The following is a 26,277-nucleotide window of genomic DNA, read 5'->3' as shown; positions in this document are numbered from 1 at the left end:
TGGAAGGAAACTTCAAGATGTGGAACTGGGACTAAAGCTTTCAGGAAATAATCTGGTATTTTCCTGAAGGACAAGAGGACACATCTTTTTAATCTTTTACAAGTAAGTCCATTCCACCTTTAACATTAACAGGTAAAGGTCAAGATCCATTTAGAAGACGTATTTCCGTCTATTTCCATTAAAGTGTAAGCTCTGGGAGAAAGGAGCAGAGTCATTTTCACCACAGTATCCCAGCACCTGGGACATAACAACTTGCTGAACAACTGAACAAATAATTTCCTTTTCTGGTAACATCTTTGGAACTTAATGATCTATAGCTTGGTTTTTCTCTCCCTCTCTCTCTTCCTTTCTCGTTCCCTTTTCTTTCCCTCTTTTCTACTTTCTTTCTTTTTTAATTCACTGTATTCACTTCATTCCCTCCTGAGAATAAACCAGGACTGTTTCAATGGAAAGACAGAAAGTTGTCATATTTTTTCTTTTAGATTAAGTTCCTTTGGGCCTTTTAATTTATACTAGACAAGCACCTTATCTTTTCATTTTTTTCTTTCTTTCTTGCATCCTTTCGTTGTTGTTGTTGTGACTGTGCCTAACACAGCATGTGGCCTAGTATAGCTGTTCAAATGATGTCTGTTTAATTGGTAGGCTTTATGCTTGATAATTCAGCTAAGCTCTTTCTCTGCACAGTCTAAGGCTAATTTGGAATACTTTCAGGCGTAAACATGCCCAGGAAATCTCCTTGTCTCATCTGATTTTCTCCAAAAAGTGATTAATTTATAAGAATTAACAAGATTAATTAGTAAGAAATTGATAGCACAATTAGGAAGCAGCCCAGACAACTTCACAGACCACAACCTTCCTCCGTTTCTGCTCCCCATCTCAGCTTCCCCTGAGATGTCTGGGGCATGATCTCTCAGGCTCTGTGGGGCTGCACACAGCAGGGGGACTGACGTTCACCACCTCCCTTTCTTAAGAGACCGTGAGGCTGGTATAGTAAGTAGACGGCGAAGCTGCATTTACAGTATGCCTTTGCATTCTTACAAGAAATTCTGAAGCCTTGAAGTGCATTAGAGGAGAATGTGCAGAGCGCTCCGACTCTCTTCTCTGCAGCACCCTCCCTCCCGGGACACCCTCAGCTGCCTCTCACCCCACACACTCCGTTACCTTTGTAATTCCTGTCAAAATGCTAAAGCAGTAATTCATGGCAGAACAGTTCCACTGCACAAAGGTTTGCCTCAGCGCTCATGCTCTACGCGCATTCCCTCTAGCTTCATTACACAAATTAAGGAAGTACTTCATAATTTTTTTTTCTTTTTGTTCTGGTAACAACTTGCAGGCAACCCCGAAGTGTATCCTTGAGCTGTATCCTTTCGGCTGAGTCTGTTCAGAGAAAGACTTTCGGCAAATTGTCCCTTTCACTCCTCCGAGGGCCGCTCTGGGGGATCTTCTCTCTGTGAATCTAGGCTATAGGTGTCTGGTCACTCTCAACCACCCACTGACACTCGTGAACGCGGGTGGCCTTACTCTTCTTTGCCTCCACGCTAGCGGTAGCCTGGTCTGTGCTGTGACTCCCTCCCACCGCCTCTTCTTCCAGAGAAACCTGGCTCTCACTGGGGCTGACGGGGTCACAACTTAACTTGCAACCTTCCTGGGGCATAGCCTCAGCCTCCACAGCGCACCTGGGCCCTCCTCCCTCAAGGGCGTCCAGTCCGGAGGACCCGGCCGTGAGCTCCCTCTCCGTGGGCTCCCCGGCCTCCGCTGGCTCCTCTAAGGGGCCTGGGCCCCTGGCGCCCTCGCTGAGCCCCCCGCAGGCTGGCTGAGCCTCTGGAGATGCCCCCAACTCTACCCCACCAGCCTCAGCCTCGGGAGAGGGAGGATGGACCTCCCTCTCACTGACTTCACTTTCTTCGCTGCTGACCTGACTAGAGGCTTGATTGGTCTCCGTGTAGATTTGGGTCATTTCCTCTTCTTTTTCAATTTCTTGGGGAACAAGGGTCTCCTTACTTGTATCTTTTTCAATCTCAGGCGCGGCAGATTCCCCTGGTACTTCAGTGGTCACCGTCAACAAATTTCTGAGCTCTTTCAAGGAGCCCAAGGCGGAGGTGGGCTCTGGCTTTTCCTGGGTGGGTTCTTGGCCCTCATGAGTCTCTCCAAACTCCAGCTCTGACAAGTGTTTGCCCAGGGCTCCTGCTGTGTCTTCTGCAGCCACCGGATTCACAACAGGGTCATCTGTGCTTGAAATGATGACCTGCCCGTCCCCATCTGGGGGCGGGCTGGGCACAGGGAAACAAAGGCTTTCTCCTTTGGCCAATGGACGAGGGACCCCCGGCTGTTTTTTTTCCCCTGACTCCTGGAATACCTCGTTACTCAGGATCTCACTATCTGGAACTTCCGGCAGAATGGCCGAGGCTCTCCTGGCAGGGCTGGCCTGGTTTGACCCTGCAGGAGTTTTTAGATCAGTTAAGCTGGACACGCTTTCACTGGGCAAGGCCATGTTGTCTTCAAATAAATTGTGTTTCTTCAGGATAGCAGCTTCCTTTATCACTGAGGGATACCAGAAAACAAAACATAATGTTAATACTCTGCCCTGGCCAACCTGGATTTTCTGATTTTTATCCAGAAGCCAAACTCCCCTCTCAGCTTTTCTGGCCATCAAAATTTCCCAATTTCAAGTTTCAGCTTACATCCACCCTCTTCCAGGTAGTCTTCCCTGATGACCAGAGCCTACAAACTCGTGCCAAACCCTGAACCTCTGTAATGTTCATTCATTCATTCCTTCACTCATTTACTTCTTCAGACAGCACACATTGACTGGACATCAACTATGGGACAGACTCTGAGAATCCAAAGATGAATAAAATATGGCCTTGGCTTTCAAGGAGCTCAAATCTATAACAGCATGATCTGTAGCACCCATGGAGGCCCCCATCACATTTCATTAGCTGCTAGTATGTGTGGCTCCAGTTTGCCTACTTTGACTGAACTCCTTTAGGGCAGAACAGGCCTTAACTTTCTCTGCTTTTACTCAAAGTCCAGTCCTGAAAGTGTAATGGGTCCTCAGTACTGAGCATGCAGAGAGAGCTCTGTTGACCTGCAGTGTCCAAACTGAAGGCCTATGTACCTCTAACTCAGCCCCAGAGGCTTGAGAGGAGTAAAATCAACAGTAACAACCAGCAGCTGACATTTCTGACAACCAGCCTCCACCTCTGGCTGTGCAGGTTGTACAGTGCCCAGTGATCTCACACCCAAGGGGGTGCCATTCACATCAGAGACAGCATAGATGTGGGTATTCAGCGTAGTAATTTTCCAGCAGGCAGCAGTAGCATGTCCTGCTTGAACCAAATCAGTATGTCATGACAATTTTTTGACAGAGAGCAGTCAGGTGTCTGGAGGAAGGGAGCCTTTTTCTAATTTGCCCAAAGGTGCTATGGTGGACTACCAGTGGCCTTGACTGAGCCCTTCCTTTGTGCAGATACTGTGCTGACATCTTTTTTTTTTTTTTTTTTTTTTTTTGCGGTACGCGGGCCTCTCACTGTTGGGGCCCCTCCCGCTGCGGAGCACAGGCTCCGGACGCGCAGGCTCAGCGGCCATGGCTCACGGGCCCAGCCGCTCCGCGGCATGTGGGATCCTCCCGGACCGGGACACGAACCCGTGTCCCCTGCATCAGCTGGCGGACTCTCAACCACTGTGCCACCAGGGAAGCCCTGTGCTGACATCTTTATACTCCTTATCTCACTGGATGAGCTACTTGGACCTGGGGCTTGTGCTTGGCCAGCTTTCTTTGTGGAGGGGTTTTGGTGATGCTCTTTGTGGAGACCAGATATGTTTCAGGCCTATAGTTTTAGGGACGGCCCTCTCCAGCCTATTTCTATCCAAGTTTTCCTATCTACACTCCTATCCCAAACAAGGACTGATTCCATGGGACACTGGGTGCTAGAGTCTTAACAAGACTCACAGAGGACGGAGTCATCGCCCAGTGTCTTTCTGTCCAGCTGAGCTGAGGTGAGTAATGTGCTGAGAGAGCAGAGCAGCTGGGAAGCCCTGCTACTGAATCACCCCCTCCAGGCTCGGGAGGGGTTGTGAGCCTGTGGCTAAGAAGAGCCCTTTTTCCTCTGTTCTGTCTGCAACAGCTGGAGGAAGATAGCTGTTCATGAGACACCCTGGGTTTAATGTCTCTAAGCCTTAGTTTTCTCATCTGAAAAATGAAGCTTAAAAATCTCCTCTCACAGAGTCCTTATCTGGATTGAAAGAGAAATAATATCTAACGGGCCAGAGTATGAGCCCAATCATGACTGCTCAGGGGACGTCCCTTCTGTCCCTGTTCTCTGTCTCCCCAGCTCCTCGTGTCAATTTCCTCTTCCCCTTTCATTCCTGTTGATAAAACCTAGCTGGCCTCCCAGGGTCCACTCAGGGGTACTCCCCTCTATCTAGAGCTTTCTCCAGCACCAGGGAAACCTTCCTTACCTTTCAGAGTTTCATCAAGGAGGATCTGATGTAAAATCTCCTCGTAGACATTTTCAACATGGATCATATTGGTGTGATCTGCAAAGATGAACTGCTCATATTTCTGAAGCTCCTGTAGAGGAAGAGATAAGAAGACAAGGGGGACAAAACATGAGATGCCAGTTCTCAGAGGAGCTATGGAAAGGACGGCTGTCACTTGTGATCCCCCCTTGGAGTGTGATGCATTGGTCATTCCCCTTCCCTTTCCGCAGGCACCATTCCCTGTACTGGGGACATGCTCTGTGCCCTTCGAGTGGGCAGACACCAGAGATTCTGATCATCTCAAGGCCTTGTCAGTGGGTCTGGGACCCTCCTTTTTTTCATCATAACCAAAACATTTCCTCCCTCTTCTGCTTCTGCTATTTTTTTAAATGCCAAAAGTACTTTACTAAGGTATAAGTTATACCCAGAAAAATGCACACATTTTAAAAGTACAGCTCAATGATTTTAAATGTATAAATATACATTTATATTTATATGGAATATATGGATTTATATACTATATATATTTATATACTATATATTTATATACTATAAAATATATAGTATATATATATATAGTATATATATATATTTATATACTATAAAATATATGGATTTATATACTATAAATCCATAACCCAGATCAAGACAGAAAACACTTCCATCACCCTCATACCCTTTTCTAGTCCACACTCCTCCCACCCCAAGAGATAAGCACTGATCTTGTGCCTATCACAATAGATTAGTTTTTCTTGTTCTTTAAAATTATATAAATGGAATCCTGTATTCTTTTTTTGTGTTTTTTTTTGAGATTCATCCATGTTTCCACATGTAGCAGTAGCTCATTCCTTTTTATTGATAAATGGCACTCATATGGGTAAACTAAAATTGTTTATCTCTACTCCTATTGATGATATTGACTGTTATGAACATAACTGCTGTGAATATTCTTGTGCATGATTTTGTGGATTTAGGACTTATTTATCTTGAGTGTACACCTAGAAGTGAGATTGCTGGGTCCTAGAGTAGAGGTATGTTTAACTCTCTTAGGATGGGACCCCTTTTCAGGTGTGGAGGATCTCTACTCAAAGACTCTTCAGAAATGTTCTCCTCTTTCCCTCCAACTGGCCCTGGAACTCACTGATTCCATCTAAGGCAATCCAGGCATCATGCAAAATCCTTTAACACTTCCTGCTTTCCAAGAGTTTCCACATGGCTTGCCTGTTATTGGTATGAGGTCAAGTCGTGGATCAAAATGAACTAAATCATACCCTAGTGATTAACTCAGTAATCCTTGCACCTGATGGTGCTGGAGGAGGGCTCCTGACATCTGGTTCTTAGAGAGCCAGGGACTTAGCAGTGGGATTCAATGCCTTTTGCCTGGAGGGAGAAGATTTACAGCAGGTGATCAGAAGCCACCACATTCAGACAACTCTCAGTGCTAGGACTTGGGGTTCTGTAGCCCAGGACCAGATCACAGTGGGTAATAATGGGACCCCTTTATACCCACCCTAAGGGAAAGCCACAGGACTGAAGAGACATGAGCTTCCATGATCTCAAGAGGGTCTGTGGGACAGGACAGACACACAGAAAAGTGCCACATGGGAAGAGCATTGCCCAGGAACTGGACACTGCCCTGGACTAGCTGTGGGACCCTAGGCAAGCCAGGTCACTGCCCTGCGCCTCTCTCTACCTCTGCAAAATGAGGGGCACAGGCTCATGTCTGCAACACCTTTCATCTCCCCATGTGGTCTTCCGCTCCTTAGTCCCCTGACTGTTATTCATCCCTCAGGACTGGGCGAAAACACGAGTCTGGGAAGTCCTCTCTGCCCCCATAGGCAGAGTTGGGCACCCTCCTCTGAACTCTGCTATCACTCTTCCCCACAAGGCTTCTGCTGTGCTCATCACAAAGTCCACTGTGTACCTGTCTCTGTCTCCGGCCTCTAGGCTGTGAACCCCAGGACAGCAGGGACACTGTCCTGGCACAGCGCCTGGATCGTATTTGATACATATTATATATGTTTGCTGAATAAATAAACAGTAGACCTTTAAACTTTCAACCAGCTAAATAATTCTGCAGAGAGGAGTCATTTCTAGGGGAACTTACTGTGATGCGTACAACTTTACAAAACAGGCCTTCTATACTGAATTGATCAAACTGTGACATATATTGAATTCCCTGGATCCACTAAATTGGAATCCCTGAGGGTGGGTCTGGGAGAATCAGAATTTAAAAAAGAATCTCCCCAGGCAATTCTAAGGTGCAGCTTGGGTTGAGTACCACAGATCTTGGAAGCTGTGACTTAAAGAACCAAGGGAAACACACTTCAGTTAAATAAAGAATCCTTCTCTGAAGCAGATGCTCCCCTAATTTATTTATTCTGTAAATCCAGATGTTTTTAAATTTCTTGACCCTGATACAATATCCTTCATTACTGAAAATGCTGGGCCTTTCTCTTGAAACCAGTCTCTCTTGATTAAAAATCACAAGAGCCTCTGACAGATTGGGTACAACTCTGCGGATTCCTGGAAAAAGGGGAGCAGACTGGAAGGGGGACTTTCCTTACTCTTCTCCCCTCATGGGAGGATGTGGCTCCAAGGACCCCAGATTGCCTTTGGAATTGGAAAAGAAAACTAAGCAGAACATCTGCGTGCAGACATGTCCAAGGTGCACTGAGTCATCCTTTGGATGGCTGGACTTTTCTACCCACATCAGGCAAGAGACAATCATATAGACAGATTCTTTACTGCCCTGATTTGATCAAATCCTTTTCTATGAAAGAAATATACTCTCAGAAAGAAGTGCCAGGTACTAGAAATGCCCATGGTTTTCTGAAGAAAAACAGCATTTACAGAATATAAAAATGACCAAAGAAATTTCCGCAGTAAAATAACTCACGCAGAGGATTTTAATGTTCCAATGCTTGGAGACTCTCTAAGTTGCCAAAAAGCCCTTTTTAAATTCTAAAAAGCTCTTTATCATTTGTGCCAAGAGGGAGCCGGCCTTGCAAATGTCCCAGCTCATAGATCATGTAGCAGTAGTAAAGGCAGTAGTAAATACCATTTTCTGAGTACATACCGTGTTATCAGTGAGTGGGATCTAGGTTCAGACTCTGGCGGTTCCCAGCTCTGTGACTTTGGGCCCATTACTTAGCCCCTCAGGCTTCCTCATTTGTGCAATGAGGATATAAATAGTACCTCCTCATAGGGTTGTCATGAGTATCATGGAGACAATCCATACAAAGTGCCAAGCACATGCAAGCACTTATCAAATGTTCACTGTATCACCCTAGCCTTCTCAGTCTTAAGAAGGATACTGCAAAGTATTATAATCTCCATTTCTTGATGAAATCTAGGCCAAGAGAGAAGAAAAGTGACTTGCCCGAGGCCCCAGAGCTCATACACAGAGGAGCTGGGACTTGAACCCAGGTCTTGACCCAGGCTCCGCAGTTGGCTCATCCACGACCCTGCTCTACAGACTAAGTCACATCTTCACAATCATGGCTGTCACTGGTTGCCTAGTGTCCGTGGCAGCTTTAAATGGTTTCAGTTTCATTGATTTCAGTAAGCATACGTTACTGGATTTAACAGAACAAATAGCCTTCTGTAATCGTGTTATGTAAGGTCTCTTCATGGATGTAGAGGTCAAGTTTCAGAGGACACGCTGGACCTATGAGTCACACCATAATGAGGAACCCCTGGTATCCTCAGGCATTCTATGGCAACCCTTAACTTGGCTCAAACTCTGATTATTACCCTTTGAGATTTTTGTCTTGTCCAAGGGTCAGCAAATCCAGCCAGCTGCTTGTTTTTGTAAATAAAGTATTATAGGAACACAGACTGCCCATTTGTTTATGTATCACCTATGGCTGCTTCAGTGCTACAACAGCAGAACTGAGTGATTGCAACAGAAACAGTATGGCCGGGAAGCCTAAAATATTTACTATCTGACTATTTATTGGAAAAGTTTGTTGACCCCTCCCTGGTCAAATACTGTTTGTAAGCACATCATGACCAAAAAAAATTGCTTGAACTTCATAGGCAACGACAGCAGGCTCTGGAGTAACCCATCCCCTTACTGGTTTGCACACGGACGCCAGTGCCTTCTGCACGGTGGGAAGTGTGATTTGAACCAGCGCCTCTTGAAATATCCTCTTCCGGATGGTGCTGCTGTCATAATCATATTGCTGTCAATACAGAGATAGAAACATAGGCTAAATAGCAACATTACAATCTGTTCACTTTTGCTTCAACAAAAAACTCAGCTACTCACTTCATCTCCCTTTCCCCCCCTAATTTCTGAGGACCCTTGTGGTGTTCCAAGGTTTCAGAGATCTTTCTGTGCAATTCTCTCACACTCTAAGTAAAGGTTATGACTGATAATGACCCATCTTACCCTCCCCTCTTACACATGTGGAAACTGAAGTAAGATAAAAAAAAAAACAGAGTGACTTCTGTGTTAGAAAGTTGAAGACAGAACTGGGGGATGAGTTATTATTTCACCACCCCTGTCCTGAGTTGGTCCATGGGAGTCATGATCATCTCCTTCCTTCACTCTACATCCTGAAAGCAGGATTGGTAGGTTGTAACGATTTCCACCAAGGAAAGAGAGCATCTGGCTCACAGCTACATTAACACCATGTCATGTTAACCAAAGAGGTGCAGTATCTGGAACTGGAAAGATGATGATTCACTCTGTTCTACATGGAACATCCATACCTAGAGACCAGGGTTTGGTTTTAGGTGTTGCTTTAAAGTGGGGAAGGCACAGACAAACTGGAGCATAGTCACAGGCATGTAAGCAGAATGGTCAGGCCAAATAAAGAATGGTTAGGGCTTCCCTGGTGGCGCAGTGGTTGAGAGTCCGCCTGCCGATGCAGGGGACACGGGTTCGTGCCCTGGTCCGGGAGGATCCCACATGCCGTGGAGTGGCTGGGCCTGTGAGCCATGGCCGCTGAGCCTGCGTGTCTGGAGCCTGTGCTCCACAATGGGAGAGGCCGCAACAGTGAGAGGCCCGCGTACCGCAAAAAAAAAAAAAAAAAATGGTTAAAGAGATTTATACTGGAGATAATAACTTGGGGCAAAAACAGCTCTATTCAAACAACCAAAGGCTACCATGTGGAAGAAGGACATGAGCAAAGAGGGTAGAACTAGAATTACCAGTGGTGAGAACTTTGGCTTAGCATTAGGAAGTATGTTCTTGTAGATAAAAGTGTCCAGGAAAGAGATGGACTGTCCTGAGAGGTAAAAATTGTGTTGATGTGGCAGGTGGCATTGACATTGGGACTATCTTTTCTTTCTCAATGGCAGGTTCATTATTTTGTGTGTTATTGTGACAAATATTGCTTTTAATCTCAATGATTTGGTTGCCAGAGTTTCCTACTGCCTGTGAGGCATTAAGATCAGGTCTGAAATTCAGGGACCACCTCCTAGGCTCTGTGAGACTTTGATCTTCTGTTCCAAAGCCATGCTTAGGGAAAGTAGGTAATAAAAAATTAGTGGACTAGGCTTAGGGATAGTTTTAGCTCTAAGCTCACCACAGACTAGCCTATTGAGCTTACGTAAGTCATGTGATATCTTAGGAGGTCAGTTTCCTCATCTCTACAATGGAGACATATTCCAACGATCTCACAAGTTCTTGTGAGGATCAAATGAAACAGGTTTTTAAAAAAATTTATCTTGGCTGTGTTGGGTCTTTGTTGTTGCGCACGGGCTTTCTCTAGTTGCGGCGAACGGGGCTACTCTTCGTTGTGGTGCGTGGGCTTCTCATTGCAGTGACTTCTCTTGTTGCAGAGCACGGGCTCTAGGCGCACGGGCTTCAGCAGTTGTGGCATGTGGGCTCAGTAGTTATGGCTCACAGGCTCTACAGCACAGGCTCAGTAGTTGCGGTGCAGGGGTTTAGCTGCTCTGCAGCATGTGGGATCTTCCTGGGCCAGGGATCGAACCTGTGTCCCCTGCGTTGGCAGGCGGATTCTTAACCACTGTGCCACCCGGGAAGTCCGGGTTGTTTTTAAAAAAGCTTAAAGATATGACCTATATATGTAAGCTCCTATTATTACAGCTATTTTAATATAAACTTATGCATGAAGCACATTTAAAACAATTTCATAAAGCAGGTATCATGATGGTTAATTTAAATAGGTTTTACTATACTGTAAACTCCTCGAAGAAAGAGGGTGTGCCTTGTCTATTTTTATATTCCATGCAGTACCTATCACAATCCTTTGCTTATAGTGGATAGCCAATAAATATCAAGTCCACTTGCTATGCAAGTAAGCCCGGACACGTCACTGCTGGCTGAGGAAGTGACAATGATGCTGAGGACCTGTGGTCCCTAAAGTAGCCACTAGATGGCAGAATAGGCATGAAAGTCGTGGGGGAACTGCTGCTAGGTGATAGTCACGGGTGTCTCAGGGAGGAAAGAGAAGGGGAAAGATTTTTAAAAGGCGAGGCAAGTGAAACAGAGAACTTGGTATTTTCCACTTAACAAAACAAATGGGTCACATTCTTGCTTCATGCTTCCCACAAATGAGAGAACAATTTTACCTTTAAGACTCGGAGCTTAACCTTCTCAATGGCGACTGTGATTTTGGAGGCCTCTCCTTGGAGATGTGGGGAAAGCAACTGCTCAAAAGTGAATACCGCATTCTCCATTAGCTAGAAACCAAAAGCAACACAGAAACAGACCGCAGTTACAGGCTGGGATCACTACCCTCTCCAAGTCTACATCAACTTGGAGAGAAGGAGACGATGACCACCAAAGATGGTCACTACCCTGTGGATGACCCAGGGCAACAGGTCCTCATCCCACTATATGGACTGTGAAATGCATAGGCCCATGGCCACAGTGGCATCAGTAAGGGCTGGGAAGCACACACACACACATACCTATGCGTGTATGTACACGTGTATGTATCTTTTCTTCTCATCTCTTCTCCTTCCACCCTTAACTGGGAAACCCAAGACCATGAGGTTGAGGATATCATCATTTCCTGTGGTCATCCCCTTCCTGTGTTCCCTGGTGCCTGTGGTCAGGGCTTAATGAAATGAGGTGGCCCTTTAGTTCTGCACCTCCACTTTCAGATGGATGTAAACCATGCCAGCACACCTCTCGCTCCATTTTCCAGTCTCCCGCCCTACTCCTCTTCCTTTCTCTGCCAGGCTGGGAAGGGAGGCAGGGTCAGAGCTCAGTGGAGACTGTGGCTGACATGCTCGTGGGTTAGGGAACGGAAGTAGTTCAGATTTCTTATTCTCTGCACTTGTGCCTGTACCTGTTTCACCAGGGTCCAGTACTATCAAAGGGACTTCAGTCAAACCGTTGACCAATTTTGTTCCTTGTCTGTCTTTAATCCCTCACAACTCAGAGGTTAGATAATAAAGTGTGCCACTTAATCCTGCCTATAACTTTTAAGAAGAAAAATCTCCTTTCTTCCCCAAGCCTGTGATCCGAAAGCATCCAGCACAATACCTTTCTCTCAGCACTTTCAACGCTGTAGTGAATTTACCTAAGAATCTCTCTATCAGCTCCCCAGAGTGGAATCTGGCACAGTGTCCAACCCACAGGAAGCTCCCTTCCAACATTTGTGAAGTAGAATTGTGCTCTTAACGGCTTCAATGATCACACCCTTCCTTCATTTAGAAAGCATTAGAATATGGAACGAGTTTGAGCTATTCGCTCCTGCCCTGGAGAAAAAGTTCCTCGTGGGAAAAAAAGGAACCTATCAAGGAGACCCAAGAAATCCAGATTTAAAGCTCTGATTGACTGATTGATTGATTTACTTTTAACTAGGTTAGGGAATTGATTCAAGCCACTGGTTCTCCATCCTGGTTGCATATTAAAAGCAGTAGGGATGGGAGTGGAAGAAATTTTTTTTTAATTACCAAAAAGATAATATCAAAATCACTAGGAGTGTGGCCTAGACATCAGTATTTCTTAAAAGCTCCCAGATGATTCTAATCTGCATCCAACATTAATAGCACTGATTTGACAAATCGAGTAATTATCAATTAATGCTACTTTATTTCCCTGAGATATCTCTTCTTTATGATGCTCATCAACATGGAAGAAAGATGAGCCAGCTGGAACAGCACAAAATATGTCCTCACTCAACATGGTGACTAAAGAAATGGGCGTCATTTCCCTGAGCTACACTAATACACCTGTCTCATTTGCCGCACTCGTTTCTCTGCTCCCCCAACCTCATCCACGTGGATGACCTCACCACCCCTACCTCTTGCATGTAGTTCTGCGTCCTCTGGACCACCAGATCGATGTGGGGGAATCTGAAGCGGCTCTTGAGATCCTGCAGGTGCTCCTGAAGCAGGTTGACTTTACTATAACAAGGTTCCATCTTCACGGAATCCAATGGAAGATTCATAAGCCGGTCTAGATGCTGCATTTTGGTGAAGGGAAAAATTACACACCTTCAGACTTAGGAACTATATTACACAACTATTACATATTACATAAATTCTAAACAATCACACATGTTATTAGACTGAATCACTTCTCAGATCACTATATCTGTGACATCTTCATTGTCTTATTTCCGTTCTTGGATAGGTTCCTAGGGCAGCTCTATTGCTAGGATAGAGATTGGTAGAAGAACCAACTGGACAATGGAAGCTCCCAGGGCTGCATTCAGTGGGGCTCAGTCTTGTCAAGCTCTTGATGGACTCCAAGTACCCACTTCCAGAGCTCAAGAGTTCAGGAAGGCTCTTTGGCACATGGAACTGCTGTGGGCTCACAAGCCTCCAAAGCCTTCTTTAATGAGTGACATCCCTCTCAGAAAATCCCAGGGAGTTCAGGATGCCCCCTGGACTCTAAGAGTAAAGCCAGAGTCCCCACAGTTCTCTGAGGCTCTGTCAGTGCCCAAGGGCTTCCCTCTGCTAGTGGATGGGGAGGTGGGTGAGATAGGAAGAGGCCTAGCCTAGAAGAGGTATCCAGTTTTAAAACCTGAGGTCCCCCCTCCTCTAGTTTGTACAAGTGATAACTTGATCGATGAGGCCATACGACTTCCAGCAAGAGGACAGCAACTGACCTCATCCACTAAGGACCTCAAGTATTATCAACATAGTCTTACACTATGAGTGTTTTTGCCAACAGAATGCATCTTATTTTCCAAGCTTATTTAAAAGTAATTTTAAAAATTGAATATTGCAGATCTAGAATAAACAGGAGGGTGGGTGGAGAAAGAGAAGACAGAAAGAAAGGTGCTGAAAATGGAGGCCTACGGAGAACTGGGGAGTAACACAGTAACAGGGTGATTGTGAATAATACAGGATGTGCTGTCTGAGTTTCAGGTCACAGAAAAGAGATAAATCTAGAGTTCTAGATTTCTCTAAACAAGAATTTAACAAGGGGACTTCCCTGGTGGTTCAGTGGTTAAAAATACGCCTGCCAATGCAGGGGACACACCATGACTACTAAGCCTGCGTTCTAGAGCCTGCGAGCCACAACTACTAGAGCCTGTGCTCTGCAACGAAGAGTAGCCCCTGCTCACCGCAACTAGAGAAAGCCCACGTGCAGCAACGAAGACCCAACACAGCCAAAATTAAATATTAATTAATTAATTAATTAAAAAAGATACAGAAACTTGGTTATTTATAAGAAAAAAAAAAAGAATTTAACAAGGGCCCACTTTCATTGTGCTTGTAAAAGGAAAATATTACTCCCTTTAGAAGTGAGTTCTGGGGCTTCCCTGGTGGTGCAGTGGTTGGGAGTCTGCCTGCCGATGCAGGGGACACGGGTTTGTGCCCCGGTCCGGGAAGATCCCACATGCCGCAGAGCGGCTGGGCCCGTGAGCCATGGCCGCTGGGCCTGTGCGTCCGGAGCCTGTGCTCCGCGACAGGGGAGGCCACAACAGTGAGAGGCCCGCGTACCGCAAAAAAAAAAAAAAAAAAAAGTGAGTTCTGGAGAACCTCACTGAAGTAGAATTAATGACCAAAAGCATGCTGTCAAACTTGCCCCTTGACATATAATTTGTAATGTGTCTATTTTTTTAAATATCGTTAAACAGACAGGAGAGGAAAAATCAATCGGTTACCACTTTGCTCCTGTAAGATTGGCAGAAGTTAAACAAGTGATTCCCTAATGCTGACAGGAATATAAAGGAGAAAGTCCTCTGCCATGTACAATTGGTAGAATTGTAAAATTTTAATTCTTTTTTTGGGAAGCAAATGGAAACATCAGTTAACATGAGAAATATTCCTACCTTTCAACCTAGCAATCCTGTCCTAGGCATCTATCCCATAGAAATAAAAGCATCAAAGTAAATGAATATATATAACAAGATTATTTATTGCAGCTTTGTTCATGGTGCTAGCAACATTTGGATGATTGAATAAATCATGGTGTATTCATACATGAAATATTATGCGGTTACTACAAAAAATGATTTCGAGCTAGAACAGTTAACTTAAAAATTGTTTCATGAGGTATTTTTGAATGAGAAAACTGAAAAGCAGAGCAGTACATATAATATAATCCCATTTTTCTAAGAGCAAACTACCTAAAAAGACATAGCCTACAAAATGTGTGTGTTTTATAGGCTGTATGAGCATGGAGAAAAGCACAGAATAGCATATGCTAAGTTGTTAACACTAGTTGCTTGAGTGGAAGAGGGGATACGGGGGGAGGTGGGAGAGTAAAGTTAAGTTCAAAAAAAGGCTACAATAAGAAACCTCAAAATATTTACAAATGATCTTGTTTATATACAATTTTGTGTATGTATGCATTAAAAAAAAAAAGAAAGGGAAAGAAACAGAGGTGTCTGGTTTTATCCACTGACTTATAGGGATGTCTATCGTGATATGGCAAGTGTAAAACAAAGCTGCCCAGTTATGTCTGTCAGTGATTCTCAAAGTTTAGGATACATCAGGTCCTCTGGAGGTCTTGTTAAAACAGACTGCTGGGCCCTACCCCAGAGTTTCTGATCTGGTAAATCATCAGTGGGGCAGCCATATGATGACGATGATGCTGGTCCAAGGACCATACTTTGAGAAACATTGGTTTTTATGATGAGTCCATACTTTTGGAAGCAGACAAACCAACAAACAGAATTTATATAAATGAGGATATACGTGTATATATTTGTATGAACAAGGGAGAAGCAGGTGAAAACACATACTAAGCTATTTATATTAGTTAATTCAGGGAGTTGGAAGTGGAGAGGGCTTAGGAGTTGGGGGTGGACTAAAATTAGGTGGGTATGGGTGATGGTGATTAATTTTGCCTTTATATAAGTATTTTTGTATATTGTTTACCTTATACAAGCATGTTATTATTTTTGCAACTTGAAAACCATTAATAAAGGAAAGCAGGTAGATAGATGGATGAATGGATGAATGAATAATGTGTTTGAATGAATCGCAGAAAGGCTAGATGAATAGATGGAAGGGGAGCTGAATGGAAGGAAGGAAAGAAGGAAGGAAGGGAGAGAGGGAGGGAGGGAGAGAGGGAGGAAAGAATGAATGAATGCAGATAAAGACCCACAAAAAGGCAGTCCCAGGCAGACAATTCACATTCCACTCCCTGGCTTCGTATCCTACCTCCTTTAGCTGGGCACTGTCTTTGGTGGTCTGAAAGTTCTGGTTAAGTTCATCCACTTCTTTTTCAAAGAGTGAGCGTACTTCACTGAATCCTGAGCTCACCGGTCCCATGAGCTCCTCCAGAATGGATGCCAGGAATGGTTGCACACTCTCTGCACAACTTCTCTCTGCTGGCTGAGCCACCATCGCTGAGGTAGGAAATAGTCAGAAAACTGTGAGTGATGGCAAAATTGGATTCAGAGGCACTGGAGCGGGGCCGGGCTGGACAGTGCCCCACAGAGCCCTTTAACAGCCAAGGCAAGCTCAAATGCGCAAGACAGACCAACACAGTGAGTCCTGTGCCAGCACTCACTAGAATGGAAAAAGAGAATCTCTCTTTGAGAATTGGAACAAGGAGAATCCCTCCCCTCCCCAAGATTACCTCTCCCCTGGGATGAAATGCATTTTTCTGCTTGGTCCCTATGAATATATAATGCCTATTACAAAAAAAAGAAAATGCCAATGACCCATGTATTTCCTATCAATCATCATCGTTCTAAATTCATAGTTTGTCTTCTAAAAACACAATTTATTAAGTTTTAATTCATTTTTCTAAGCGTTAACCAGTTGATATAATTCAATTCCCCTCCCCGCTTCTCCAGGGCCTTTTTAAAAGCTCAAGTACCATCTTTTTGTGGGGCAAATGGAAACAAATTCTAACTGGTTTGCCACCCCGCCTCCCAGCCCCACCCCCAATTTTAAAACACACGCTATTTTTTCTGATAATCAAGGATGACATGCTTAGTGACAGAAACATAAAGAGTACAGAAAATCATAAAGAGGGATTAAAAAAAAAATGTAACCATACTCTTACTTCCCAGAGGAAATACTGCCATTTGATTGATTGACTTATTTATTTATTTTTTTCAACATCTTTATTGGAGTATAATTGCTTTACGATGGTGTGTTTCTGCTTTATAACAAAGTGAATCAGTTATACATATACGTATGTTCCCATATCTCTTCCCTCTTGCGTCTTCCTCCCTCCCACCCTCCCTATCCCACCCCTCTAGGTGGTCACAAAGCACGGACCTGATCTCCCAGTGCTATGCGCTGCTTCCCACTAGCTATCTATTTTACGTTTGGTAGTGTATATATGTCCATGCCACTCTCTCACTTTGTCACAGCTTACTTTTCCTCCTCCCCATATCCTCAAGTCCATTCTCTAGTAGGTCTGTGTCTTTATTCCCATCTTGTCTCTAGGTTCTTCAAGACATTTTTTTTTCTTAGATTCCATATATATGTGTTAGCATACGGTATTTGTCTTTCTCTTTCTGACTTACTTCACTCTGTATGACAGACTCTAGGTCCATCCACCTCACTACAAATAACTCAATTTCGTTTCTTTTTATGGCTGAGTAATATTCCATTGTATATATGTGCCACATCTTCTTTATCCATTCATCTGTTCATGGACACTTAGCTTGCTTCCATGTCCTGGCTATTGTAAATAGAGCTGCAATGAACATTTTGGTACATGACTCTTTTTGAATTATGGTTTTCTCAGGGTATATGCCCAGTAGTGGGATTGCTGGGTGGTATGGTAGTTCTATTTTTAGTTTTTTAAGGAACCTCCATACTGTTCTCCATAGTGGCTGTACCAATTCACATTCCCACTAGCAGTGTAAGAGGGTTCCCTTTTCTCCACACCCTCTCCAGCATTTATTGTTTCTAGATTTTTTGATGATGGCCATTCTGACTGGCATGAGATGATATCTCATTGTAGTTTTGATTTGCATTTCTCTAATGATTAATGATGTGGAGCATTCTTTCATGTGTTTGTTGGCAATCTGTATATCTTCTTTGGAGAAATGTCTGTTTAGGTCTTCTGCCCATTTTTGGATTGGGTTGTTTGTTTTTTTTGTTATTGCACTGCATGAGCTGCTTGTAAATTTTGGAAATTAACCCTTTGTCAGTTGCTCCATTTGCAAATATTTTCTCCCATTCTGAGGGTTGTCTTTTGGTCTTGTTTATGGTTTCCTTTGCTGTGCAAAAGCTTTGAAGTTTCATTAGGTCCCATTTGTTTATTTTTGTTTTTATTTCCATTTCTCTAGGAGGTGGGTCAAAAAGAGAAGCGTAGTAAAGATCCCGATTCACTAAGTCTGGATACGACATGGAAATCTGCATTTATTTTTAAGTGCTAAGGTGATTCTCATGATTAACCAGGTTTGGAAGCAGCAATGCAGTAAAGGAAATTTGAGTTGGAAGAGGCTTGAGCTCACTGTGTGGATGGAAGTCTAGCTTTGCTGAACTCTTTAAGTCACCTAACCTCATACGGGATCAAAGAAGTACAAACTCATCTCAGTGTCCAGGCCCTCATTTTACAGATGTGAAAAAGGGGGCCTGGAGATGTTAGCTGATTCAACCAAGGTCACGCCCTAATTTTCAGATCCAGAATTATAATTCAAATATATTTGTTTATTTTTACTGGCAAATAACTTGCTTATGGTGAGACAAATGGCCACATTCTTATTTCAATTTGCAGAAATATTTCACAGAGTTACAGAGGGTCAGACTGCCTCTTACTCTGAGAATCTGAGATGACCAATACTATTGATACTATGAGTAACTCACAAGTATTTGAGATATAAAATATTAACCAGGTCATACAATTACTAGGGAAAAGCCCCTTTCTATTGTATGACTCAAATATGAAACAATCTATGACTCCTATAAATAACTTACTTGATACCAAAATGCAAAATCGTTTGCCAGGAAGATAAATGAATTATTTATAAATTAACTCTGAGAGAAGAACTATTTGAAAAGTGTCTAATTGAAATTTCAGAATAATCATGAACACGCGTAATATACATAAAAGATTTAGCAGCTGGCTGATGTCCGCTGCTGCATGGGGGCAGAGAGAGGCACAGGGAGGGGTCGTGGAAGGCCATGCTCCTCTCTGCTTGATCCCCCCTTGCCTATGTACCACCATGTTCTCCAGCCCCCTCTCTGTGCCTTTATTCAGTGTTCCTTTCACCTGTGCCTTCCTTCCTCCACCTCTGCTTGTAAACATCCTACTCACCTCTTCAAGGCCAAGTTTTTGGGTTTTTTTTTTGCCGGTACGCGGGCCTCTCACTGTTGTGGCCTCTCCTGTTGCGGAGCACAGGCTCCGGATGCGCAGGCCCAGCGGCCACGGCTTACGGGCCCAGCTGCTCCGCGGCATGTGGGATCCTCCCGGACCAGGGCACGAACCCGTGTCCCCTGCATCGGCAGGCGGACTCTCAACCACTGTGCCACCAGGGAAGCCCTCAAGGCCAAGTTTAAATTTCACCTACTCAGGACAGCCTAATGCCCGGAACCACCACACAGCTTCCTGAACTATGGTCTGCTGGTGTTTCCTTAATGATCGAATAAATTTTACATCCCACACAGGTATGCTCTGCTATTTTTCAAGGATGCAGAGATGCTGCTGTAATGATTCATGTGTTGTGACACATTAATTCAAGAGCCATACATTAATTCAGTTGAGCAGAGTGATTAAGAGAGAAAATGCTGGGGCTGGGGGCTAGGTTTGTTCTGACTGTCACACTCTACCTTTGGAATCTCAGGCAAATTACTTAATCTCTATCTCAGTTTTCTCATCTGTAAAATGGGGATCATAAGAGTAATTACTCTGAGGGTTATGGTGAGGATTAAATGAGTTCACTGTGTTCAAAGTGCTCAGAACCCTATGTGACCCTCTGGAAGTACTCAGTAACTGTTAGCTTTTACTATACCTGTTAGCATTACCATTCTTTCCCATCAACTGACACTAAAACAGTACTCTCATTGTGAGGAGCCCACATGGTTTTTTGAAGTCGAAATGGTTCCTGCTTAGGAACCACTGTGCTCTCTGTTCTTGTCTCTTTTATGGCATTTATAATATTTTTCCTTCTGTTTCAGTATCTGTGACATGCTTTTTATCCTCTTCTACTTGTAAAATCATGTCTTCTTCTTTGACTCTTCAAAGACCTTGTATTCAGCAGGAGCAGAATAAATGCTTATTAAATGAGTCGGTATTTGTGGGGCAGAACTTAAGCCAGTTGCTTCACTCTCAAGAGTCATATGGGAAGAAATGGAGAGATTGCTACTTTAATACTCCCAAAGTTTTTTTCTTGAAATCCAAAGTCCTTTATCAATGCAGCCTGATGTGCAGTTTCTTGTTTTAAAGGGAGAGAACCAGAGGCCTGGTTACAATGTGTTTCTGATATTCCGTTTTAAAAAGACCTGATCACGATTTCCTTCCAAGGCTTCCTTTAGGAAACAAACACTAGTCCAGGGCAGAATATTTTTCCATTTTATGTGAAATATACTGGAGCCACAGAGATTTAGGCAAGAGAGAAAGAGAGACCGGTTTAATTCAGGCCATGAGAATGGCCACTGTTAGGTTCAGCTCAGCTCCAGACAAACAGAATGTATCCGGGCACAGGAGTTGGGTGTTGGCAGTTTTAAGCTGTATAAAGCATTTCAATATACAGTCAACTCTAGATCTGTTGAGCTAATAAAGGAATAAGAGATCTGGATAATAGGAAACAGAAAACACTCTGAAGTTAATTTATATCTGGCTTTAGAAGGCATCACCTGAACAGGTAAACAACAGATTCAGACACACACTCCTTTGCTCTAGTTATGCCTCCTCCAACCTCCTCTCAGGAGGACCTGTTAGAAGAGCCTGGTGCGAGCTGGGCTGCAGTATGAACAGGGCCTGAAGTGCAGAGGATAACCCACCAAGCAGAAAATCCCATTAGGTTCTAAGTCTCTTGAGCACAGGAACTGGGTCTTCCCTGTTCACTGCTAAAGCTCCATCGCCTTGCTCAGAAAGCACTTAGTGACTATATTTTGAATGAATGAGTGAGTGAATAATTTGAAAACTGACTATATAAGAAGATTGCTGATATACAATCACAGATGAGCCGGCGTGCTTTCCCTCTGAAATGATGTTCAGTGTGGTGTGCTTTTTGGGATGTAGGAATGCAGAACCATAGAATTTTATCCTGTAGGATTCCTCAGAGGTCATCGAAGTTCTCTTGTGTGGAAACACGCAAACTTCTTTCTTTCAAGGGCCAGATACTGAACATTTTCAGCTTTGCCGTCCCTAAGGTCTCAGTTCCAACGACTCAACAGTGCCTTTGTAGCATGAAAGCAGCCTCAGCCAGTACACAAATGAGTGGGCACAGCTGTCTTCCAATAAAATGCTATTTACAAAAATAGGTGGCAGGCCAGCTTTGGCCCAAGGGCCACAGTTTGCTGACCCCAATCTCATGGGCCCTCCCATGTGATTTCAGAGGAGGATACTGAGGCACATAGAAGTCGAGTGACCTCCCTGAGCACACATGACCATCTACCATTAGAGCTGGGACTATAGACGGTTCCCTACTTAGGATGGTTTGACTTAACGATTTTTCAAGTTTACAGTGGTGTGAAAGCAATAGGCGTTCAGCAGAAACTGTACCTCAAATTTTGAATTTTGATCTTTTCTGGGGCTAGTGATAAGCAGTAAGATTCTCTCTCCTGATGCTGGGCAGGGTCAGCAGCCACAATTCCCCATCAGCCACCGCATCACGAGGGTAAACAACCGATACAGTGACAACTATTCTGTACCCAGACGACCTTCTGTTTTTCATCTTTGGTACAGTATTCAATAAATTAAGTGAGATATTCAACACTTTATTAGAAAAGAGGCTTTGTGTTAGATGATTTTTCCCAACTGTAGGCTAATATAAGTGTTCTGAGCGTGTTTAAGGTAACTATGCTAAGCTATGGTATTTGGTAGGTTAGATGTACTAAATGCATTTTCAACGTATGGTGGGTTTATTGGCATGTAACCCCATCATAAGTGGAGGAAGATCTGTAAGATCCAGATTTATTGACTCTAAGCCCAAAGTCTTTTTCTTGTTAAAGGAAAATCCATTATTCACTGATTCAAATATTCACTGTGAGTCTGCATATACCAGGCATGGTACTAGGCACTGGGAATACCTGAGTGAACCAGCGCAGCATGGCCCTGCTCTTCGAGAGCTTACAGCAGGGAGAGGGCAGGAGCAGAGCCATTACAATTTGGTACGAGAAGTGCTACAACGGGAGAGGTGCAGGATCAGGACACACAGGCACCACTACAAGGCAAGCAGCAACGTTTCCTCCACCCTGTGTCCTTGAAGTTTCCATGCGGAGGCCCTTCAGAGCACCACCAGCACGCTCCTATTTCAAGTGTTATCATCTCCTTCCAAGTCCCTCGTGTAATTCTCCTCTAAAACTAGGAATTCTCACTATGTGATGGAGCCTTAGATACACAGCTTATTTAGTTTGTAGGAGCATGGATTATCTCCACTGACCTTTGATCTTTCCAATTAAAAAGTTCTTTGAGTTCACAATCTGATCCATGTCTGAACGGATGGTGCCTTCCAGGCCTTTTGTCAGAGCCCTGCATTCCTCCTTCAATGCACTTAATCCTTCTGAAACTTGATGCCGAACCAGGTTGTAGGCCTCTTCGAGGAGCTGCAACAGAGAACAACACATAAATTGGGGCTCTGTCGTGCGTCAGCACCTGAGGGAGTCAAGTAGAGGCGGGTGGGTTAATCGCAGACAATCGCAACATAAACAAAACTGCACACACATTCTAATTTGTCTTTCAAAGTTTGAGTCTGTTTGGATTAGTCCTCATGTAAGTGAGACTGAGCAGACTGGGCAGTTCTCCACCCAGGGAAGGAATTACATATTAAAAAAAAAAAAAAAAAAACTAAAAAGAGAAGGGAAAGGCATGTTCATTTTGAGTGGCACAGCTGCAGGGCAAAATCATCGCTTACACCGAACCAGGCCCTCTTTCTGTCGTTCTTCTTCCCCTTCATTTTAGGCAGGATGTCTGTCTGAAGGGTTGGCATGAGCTCCTCCATCACCAGGTTACTCAGGATCTGTCAAGAGGAAGACAGCCTCAGAGCTGGTTTAGTTGGTGACGCCTAAATCTCAGCATCAGGCTAACTGAAGGTGTCATGACTGGCCAACCCCGTCCTGGCTACGTGAGATTGTCCTGCGCTACATGAAATCTGTTAGGTTAATAGTTTAACTCTGGGTCTGAGGCCACAGAAATCTCTAGGAAGACAATCCTAGACGGTAAACGTTCTTAAATACCTGCAAGGAACAGTCACGCCTGTTGACATTTTCCCATTGGAAAGGACAAATTCCTCAGTTCAAACTTCTACTAGTCAAACTAGAAGAATCTAGCCCATTTAGGATAAGAGGGGGAACTTCCATTATAGATAAGGGTATCCTTAGCAAAACTGTGAAGGGGGTCAGGCTTGGTTTTGGTGGCTTGAGTTCTTGTCTGTATCCCCTGAGACCGTCGTTTCCCCTGGAGCTTTCTTGGGATCTAAGTGTCTTCATGCTCTTTGTCTCTACTGCACCCTGAATCCCACCTCCATCTTCTTTAAAGTTTAGAAAAAGAGGGGAATAACAAATACTTTGGAACAACTGGACATTGGTGGGATGAGTAGAATATGGGCGAGGGTTGTCTACAGTTTTCAGGGTGTTTTTAAAAAAATATTGCTCCCAAGTCTTTCCTAAAATGCTGAGGTGAAGCAGCATTTTTGAGGAGTTTAAGAGGAACTTGACATGTGCAAACTCCATAGAAATCAGCAAGTCCAAAAATTAGGTTCAAGTACATCATCAATAATTCATGAACCTTATCTTGCCCAGTGGAGTAAATTCTTGTTTGGAACACATCTGCCCAAGAGTGATGGAAGTGTTGGCACGGGGAGAGTGAGCTGAGAGAGTAAGGACACTGAAGCCAGAACTTCAAATCAATGGGAAATATTGTCTTAGTTTAAAAGTATTAAATTCAAGAATCATAATAATTGTCCAAATTCATCCTTTTGCAGAGATTGGCTTGAATCTGAACATGAGTGTGAAAGGGATTTGAAAGATGAAAACATTATACCGTCCAAAGAAAAAGAACATTCCATCTGGGTGGGCTTATAGTTTTCTTTTAGTCTTTCCCATACAATGCTCCAAGAAATTTGGTTCTATTTTATAACTTAAGGGATTGGAAAGGAAATATGTCTGGAAAAAAAAAGGAGGGGGATGGGAGGGCGTTGAAAGCGGGGGTGGGGTGGGGTGGGGGGAGGGTGTTGGTGATGGGGGAATAGCTCTGGGGCAGGCAGAGGCCAACTCTGTCTCATCCCAACAGCTCTTCCTCCTGTAAACGTCAGCCCCACCACATCCTGACCTTGTGAGGATCCTCACCTGCCCAGCGTCTGCTCTGAGATTCCTTACCTTGGTCAGCCCTCCATGAGCAGGGTCCAAAGCCCTGGGGCTATCGAAAAGAAAGTAGCTAATCTAATAAAACCAATCATACTAATGAAGGAGTTTCCCCAACCTTCCCTCTTCAGAATAGAATCCACTGAGTTTTATCATAAGGAACCTAAAGATACCTCTCGTGCTTTAAAAACGGGGGTGGGGGGTGGGGGGTGTAAATTTAATTGCTGGGATTTAACTGGGAGATTTAAAAATTCCACCACACATGTACGAAACCAAACCCGGCATTAGGTTGATCGAAACCAAGAAACGCAGGCCCGCTCCCTGAAGGCCACACCACCTGTTACCTTCCAGATGCTGCAGCTGTGAGGAAGGTGTGAGGCCCAGAGAGACTGCCCTCCTTCCTGAGGCTGGCCCCATGGTCTGATCAGGCTGTTGGCCTTGTGCCCTTTGTGTTACTCAGCAACCATGGGTGAAAGAATCCATTTAAATGGGTCGCATTCAAGGTCATTAGACAAAAGACAACCTATGGACAAGGCCTAAAAAAATGTGGATAGTCTTCTGGTCTTGAAACCACCCTGATCTGTGGGAATTTTGAACTGTTCTCTTGGCCCATCTGGTTAATTTAAAGGCAAATAATAAGTATGCCACATAGCTTGTACTTACATTTTACAAAATGCTTTCCCTCATGACTTCATTTGATACATTTTTTATTAAGTAGAAAATATATTGATGCTTTTACTGGTGTACAAATATTTTCACCTTAATAGTCTGTCAGGCAAGTTATTCTAAGATATTTGCTTTGCCTAGACACTTGCCTAAAATAACCATCACCACGAGGGCATGCCATACTAGCTGTGTGAGTCATTACTATGAAGATAATAATGTAACAATGCTGAAAATCTTCTGAATACAGTCCCCTAGGACTGTGTTATGATTAAGTTCTTAGCAGACATGAAAAAAATGCAAATAAATTCAGTGCTTTAAACAAAAGATGTCATATTCTCAAACTCAGTTATGCTATGCCCTTTTCTTTAACTACTTGGTAGCTTCTTTGGGGCGCTGACCTCTTTTTTCTGTGGGTCGTAGGACAGACACTGCTTCAGCTCCATGTGCAAGCGGTTACAGTGAAGCTTACCCTCACCAGGCCCCACACAGTAAAGTCTTGAAAGTTATTTCCTTTTACCAGCTTCTTAAAGGATCACCTGACATGGCTCAAAACACGTATCTGTCACAGACTGGCTTTGTGACTTGGGCCAACTTCTCTGAATGTTCTTTCTCTCACCTGGAGGGTACTGGACAAATTATCCTGAAATGCCTTTCCAGTGCTCACACCTGATGAGTCTGTGATTTCACCAAAGAAACTTAGATTCCTGGGGGAGCAAAACTTCATATTGGGTCACTTGATAACTCCAGATTTTACTGATTTCTTCTCTGGTTTTTGTTTTGTTTTGTTTTCCCCTTTAAGGTATTTTTTTTATACAGCAAAATTAACACCTTCCTGTGACTGCTTTGTGCTAATGCTTTATGATGTCCATATATGAACAGACCCACACATGTACCCACACACACTGCTAAGGCTGCCTTGTTCTCTGGATGTTTCTAGGTATGTCTTGCCTCACCACGATGGCAATGGATGAGTCATTTCATTCTTTTACACTTTAGAGCAATTCACACCTACCAGCCCAAACTAAAGAGCAGAAAGTCAACAAAAGAAAACAAACTCAATACTTAACTCCCAGAAAGGACTTAGTACCTGCTTTCAATGCAATCGTGAAGGAATGTGAGCTGATGTGAGATTTCAAATGAAAGAAAAAATCAAGTACCCTGGCTAAACTCAAGGAGCTAAATAACTGTTTAACTTGGTATAGCCCCATGGTTGATGTTGATCTTTCACTGCACCAGAAGTCGGAAGCCATCATTTGCTTTGCCATTTATCCACTTAGCAAGTGACCAAAACAATCAGCTCCACAAGGC

General features: G+C 43.8%; 1 protein-coding gene across 1 annotated transcript in view; it reads right to left on the bottom strand.

Moving 5' to 3' along the window:
- Nucleotides 1–322: 322 nt before the first annotated feature.
- Nucleotides 323–26,277, bottom strand: part of NIBAN1 (niban apoptosis regulator 1) — a 160,496-nt gene continuing 134,541 nt past the window's right edge. Inside the window, exons 7-14 of the mRNA XM_029228430.1 lie at nucleotides 22,857–22,961; nucleotides 22,386–22,548; nucleotides 16,033–16,220; nucleotides 12,714–12,875; nucleotides 11,029–11,139; nucleotides 8,562–8,669; nucleotides 4,462–4,573; nucleotides 323–2,541 (exon numbers count right to left, since the gene is read on the bottom strand). Coding sequence (XP_029084263.1) covers nucleotides 1,457–2,541; nucleotides 4,462–4,573; nucleotides 8,562–8,669; nucleotides 11,029–11,139; nucleotides 12,714–12,875; nucleotides 16,033–16,220; nucleotides 22,386–22,548; nucleotides 22,857–22,961 — 2,034 coding nt within the window. The 3' untranslated portion in view covers nucleotides 323–1,456. The remainder of the gene's footprint in view (nucleotides 2,542–4,461; nucleotides 4,574–8,561; nucleotides 8,670–11,028; nucleotides 11,140–12,713; nucleotides 12,876–16,032; nucleotides 16,221–22,385; nucleotides 22,549–22,856; nucleotides 22,962–26,277) is intronic.

The sequence above is a fragment of the Monodon monoceros genome, unplaced genomic scaffold (genome assembly GCF_005190385.1).
Source record: "Monodon monoceros isolate NGI ecotype Baffin Bay Population unplaced genomic scaffold, NGI_Narwhal_1 Super_Scaffold_18, whole genome shotgun sequence".
Classification (NCBI taxonomy): Eukaryota; Metazoa; Chordata; class Mammalia; order Artiodactyla; family Monodontidae; genus Monodon; species Monodon monoceros.
The sequence above is the reverse complement of the archived record's forward strand: the minus strand, read 5'-3'. Positions and strand labels throughout refer to the sequence as shown.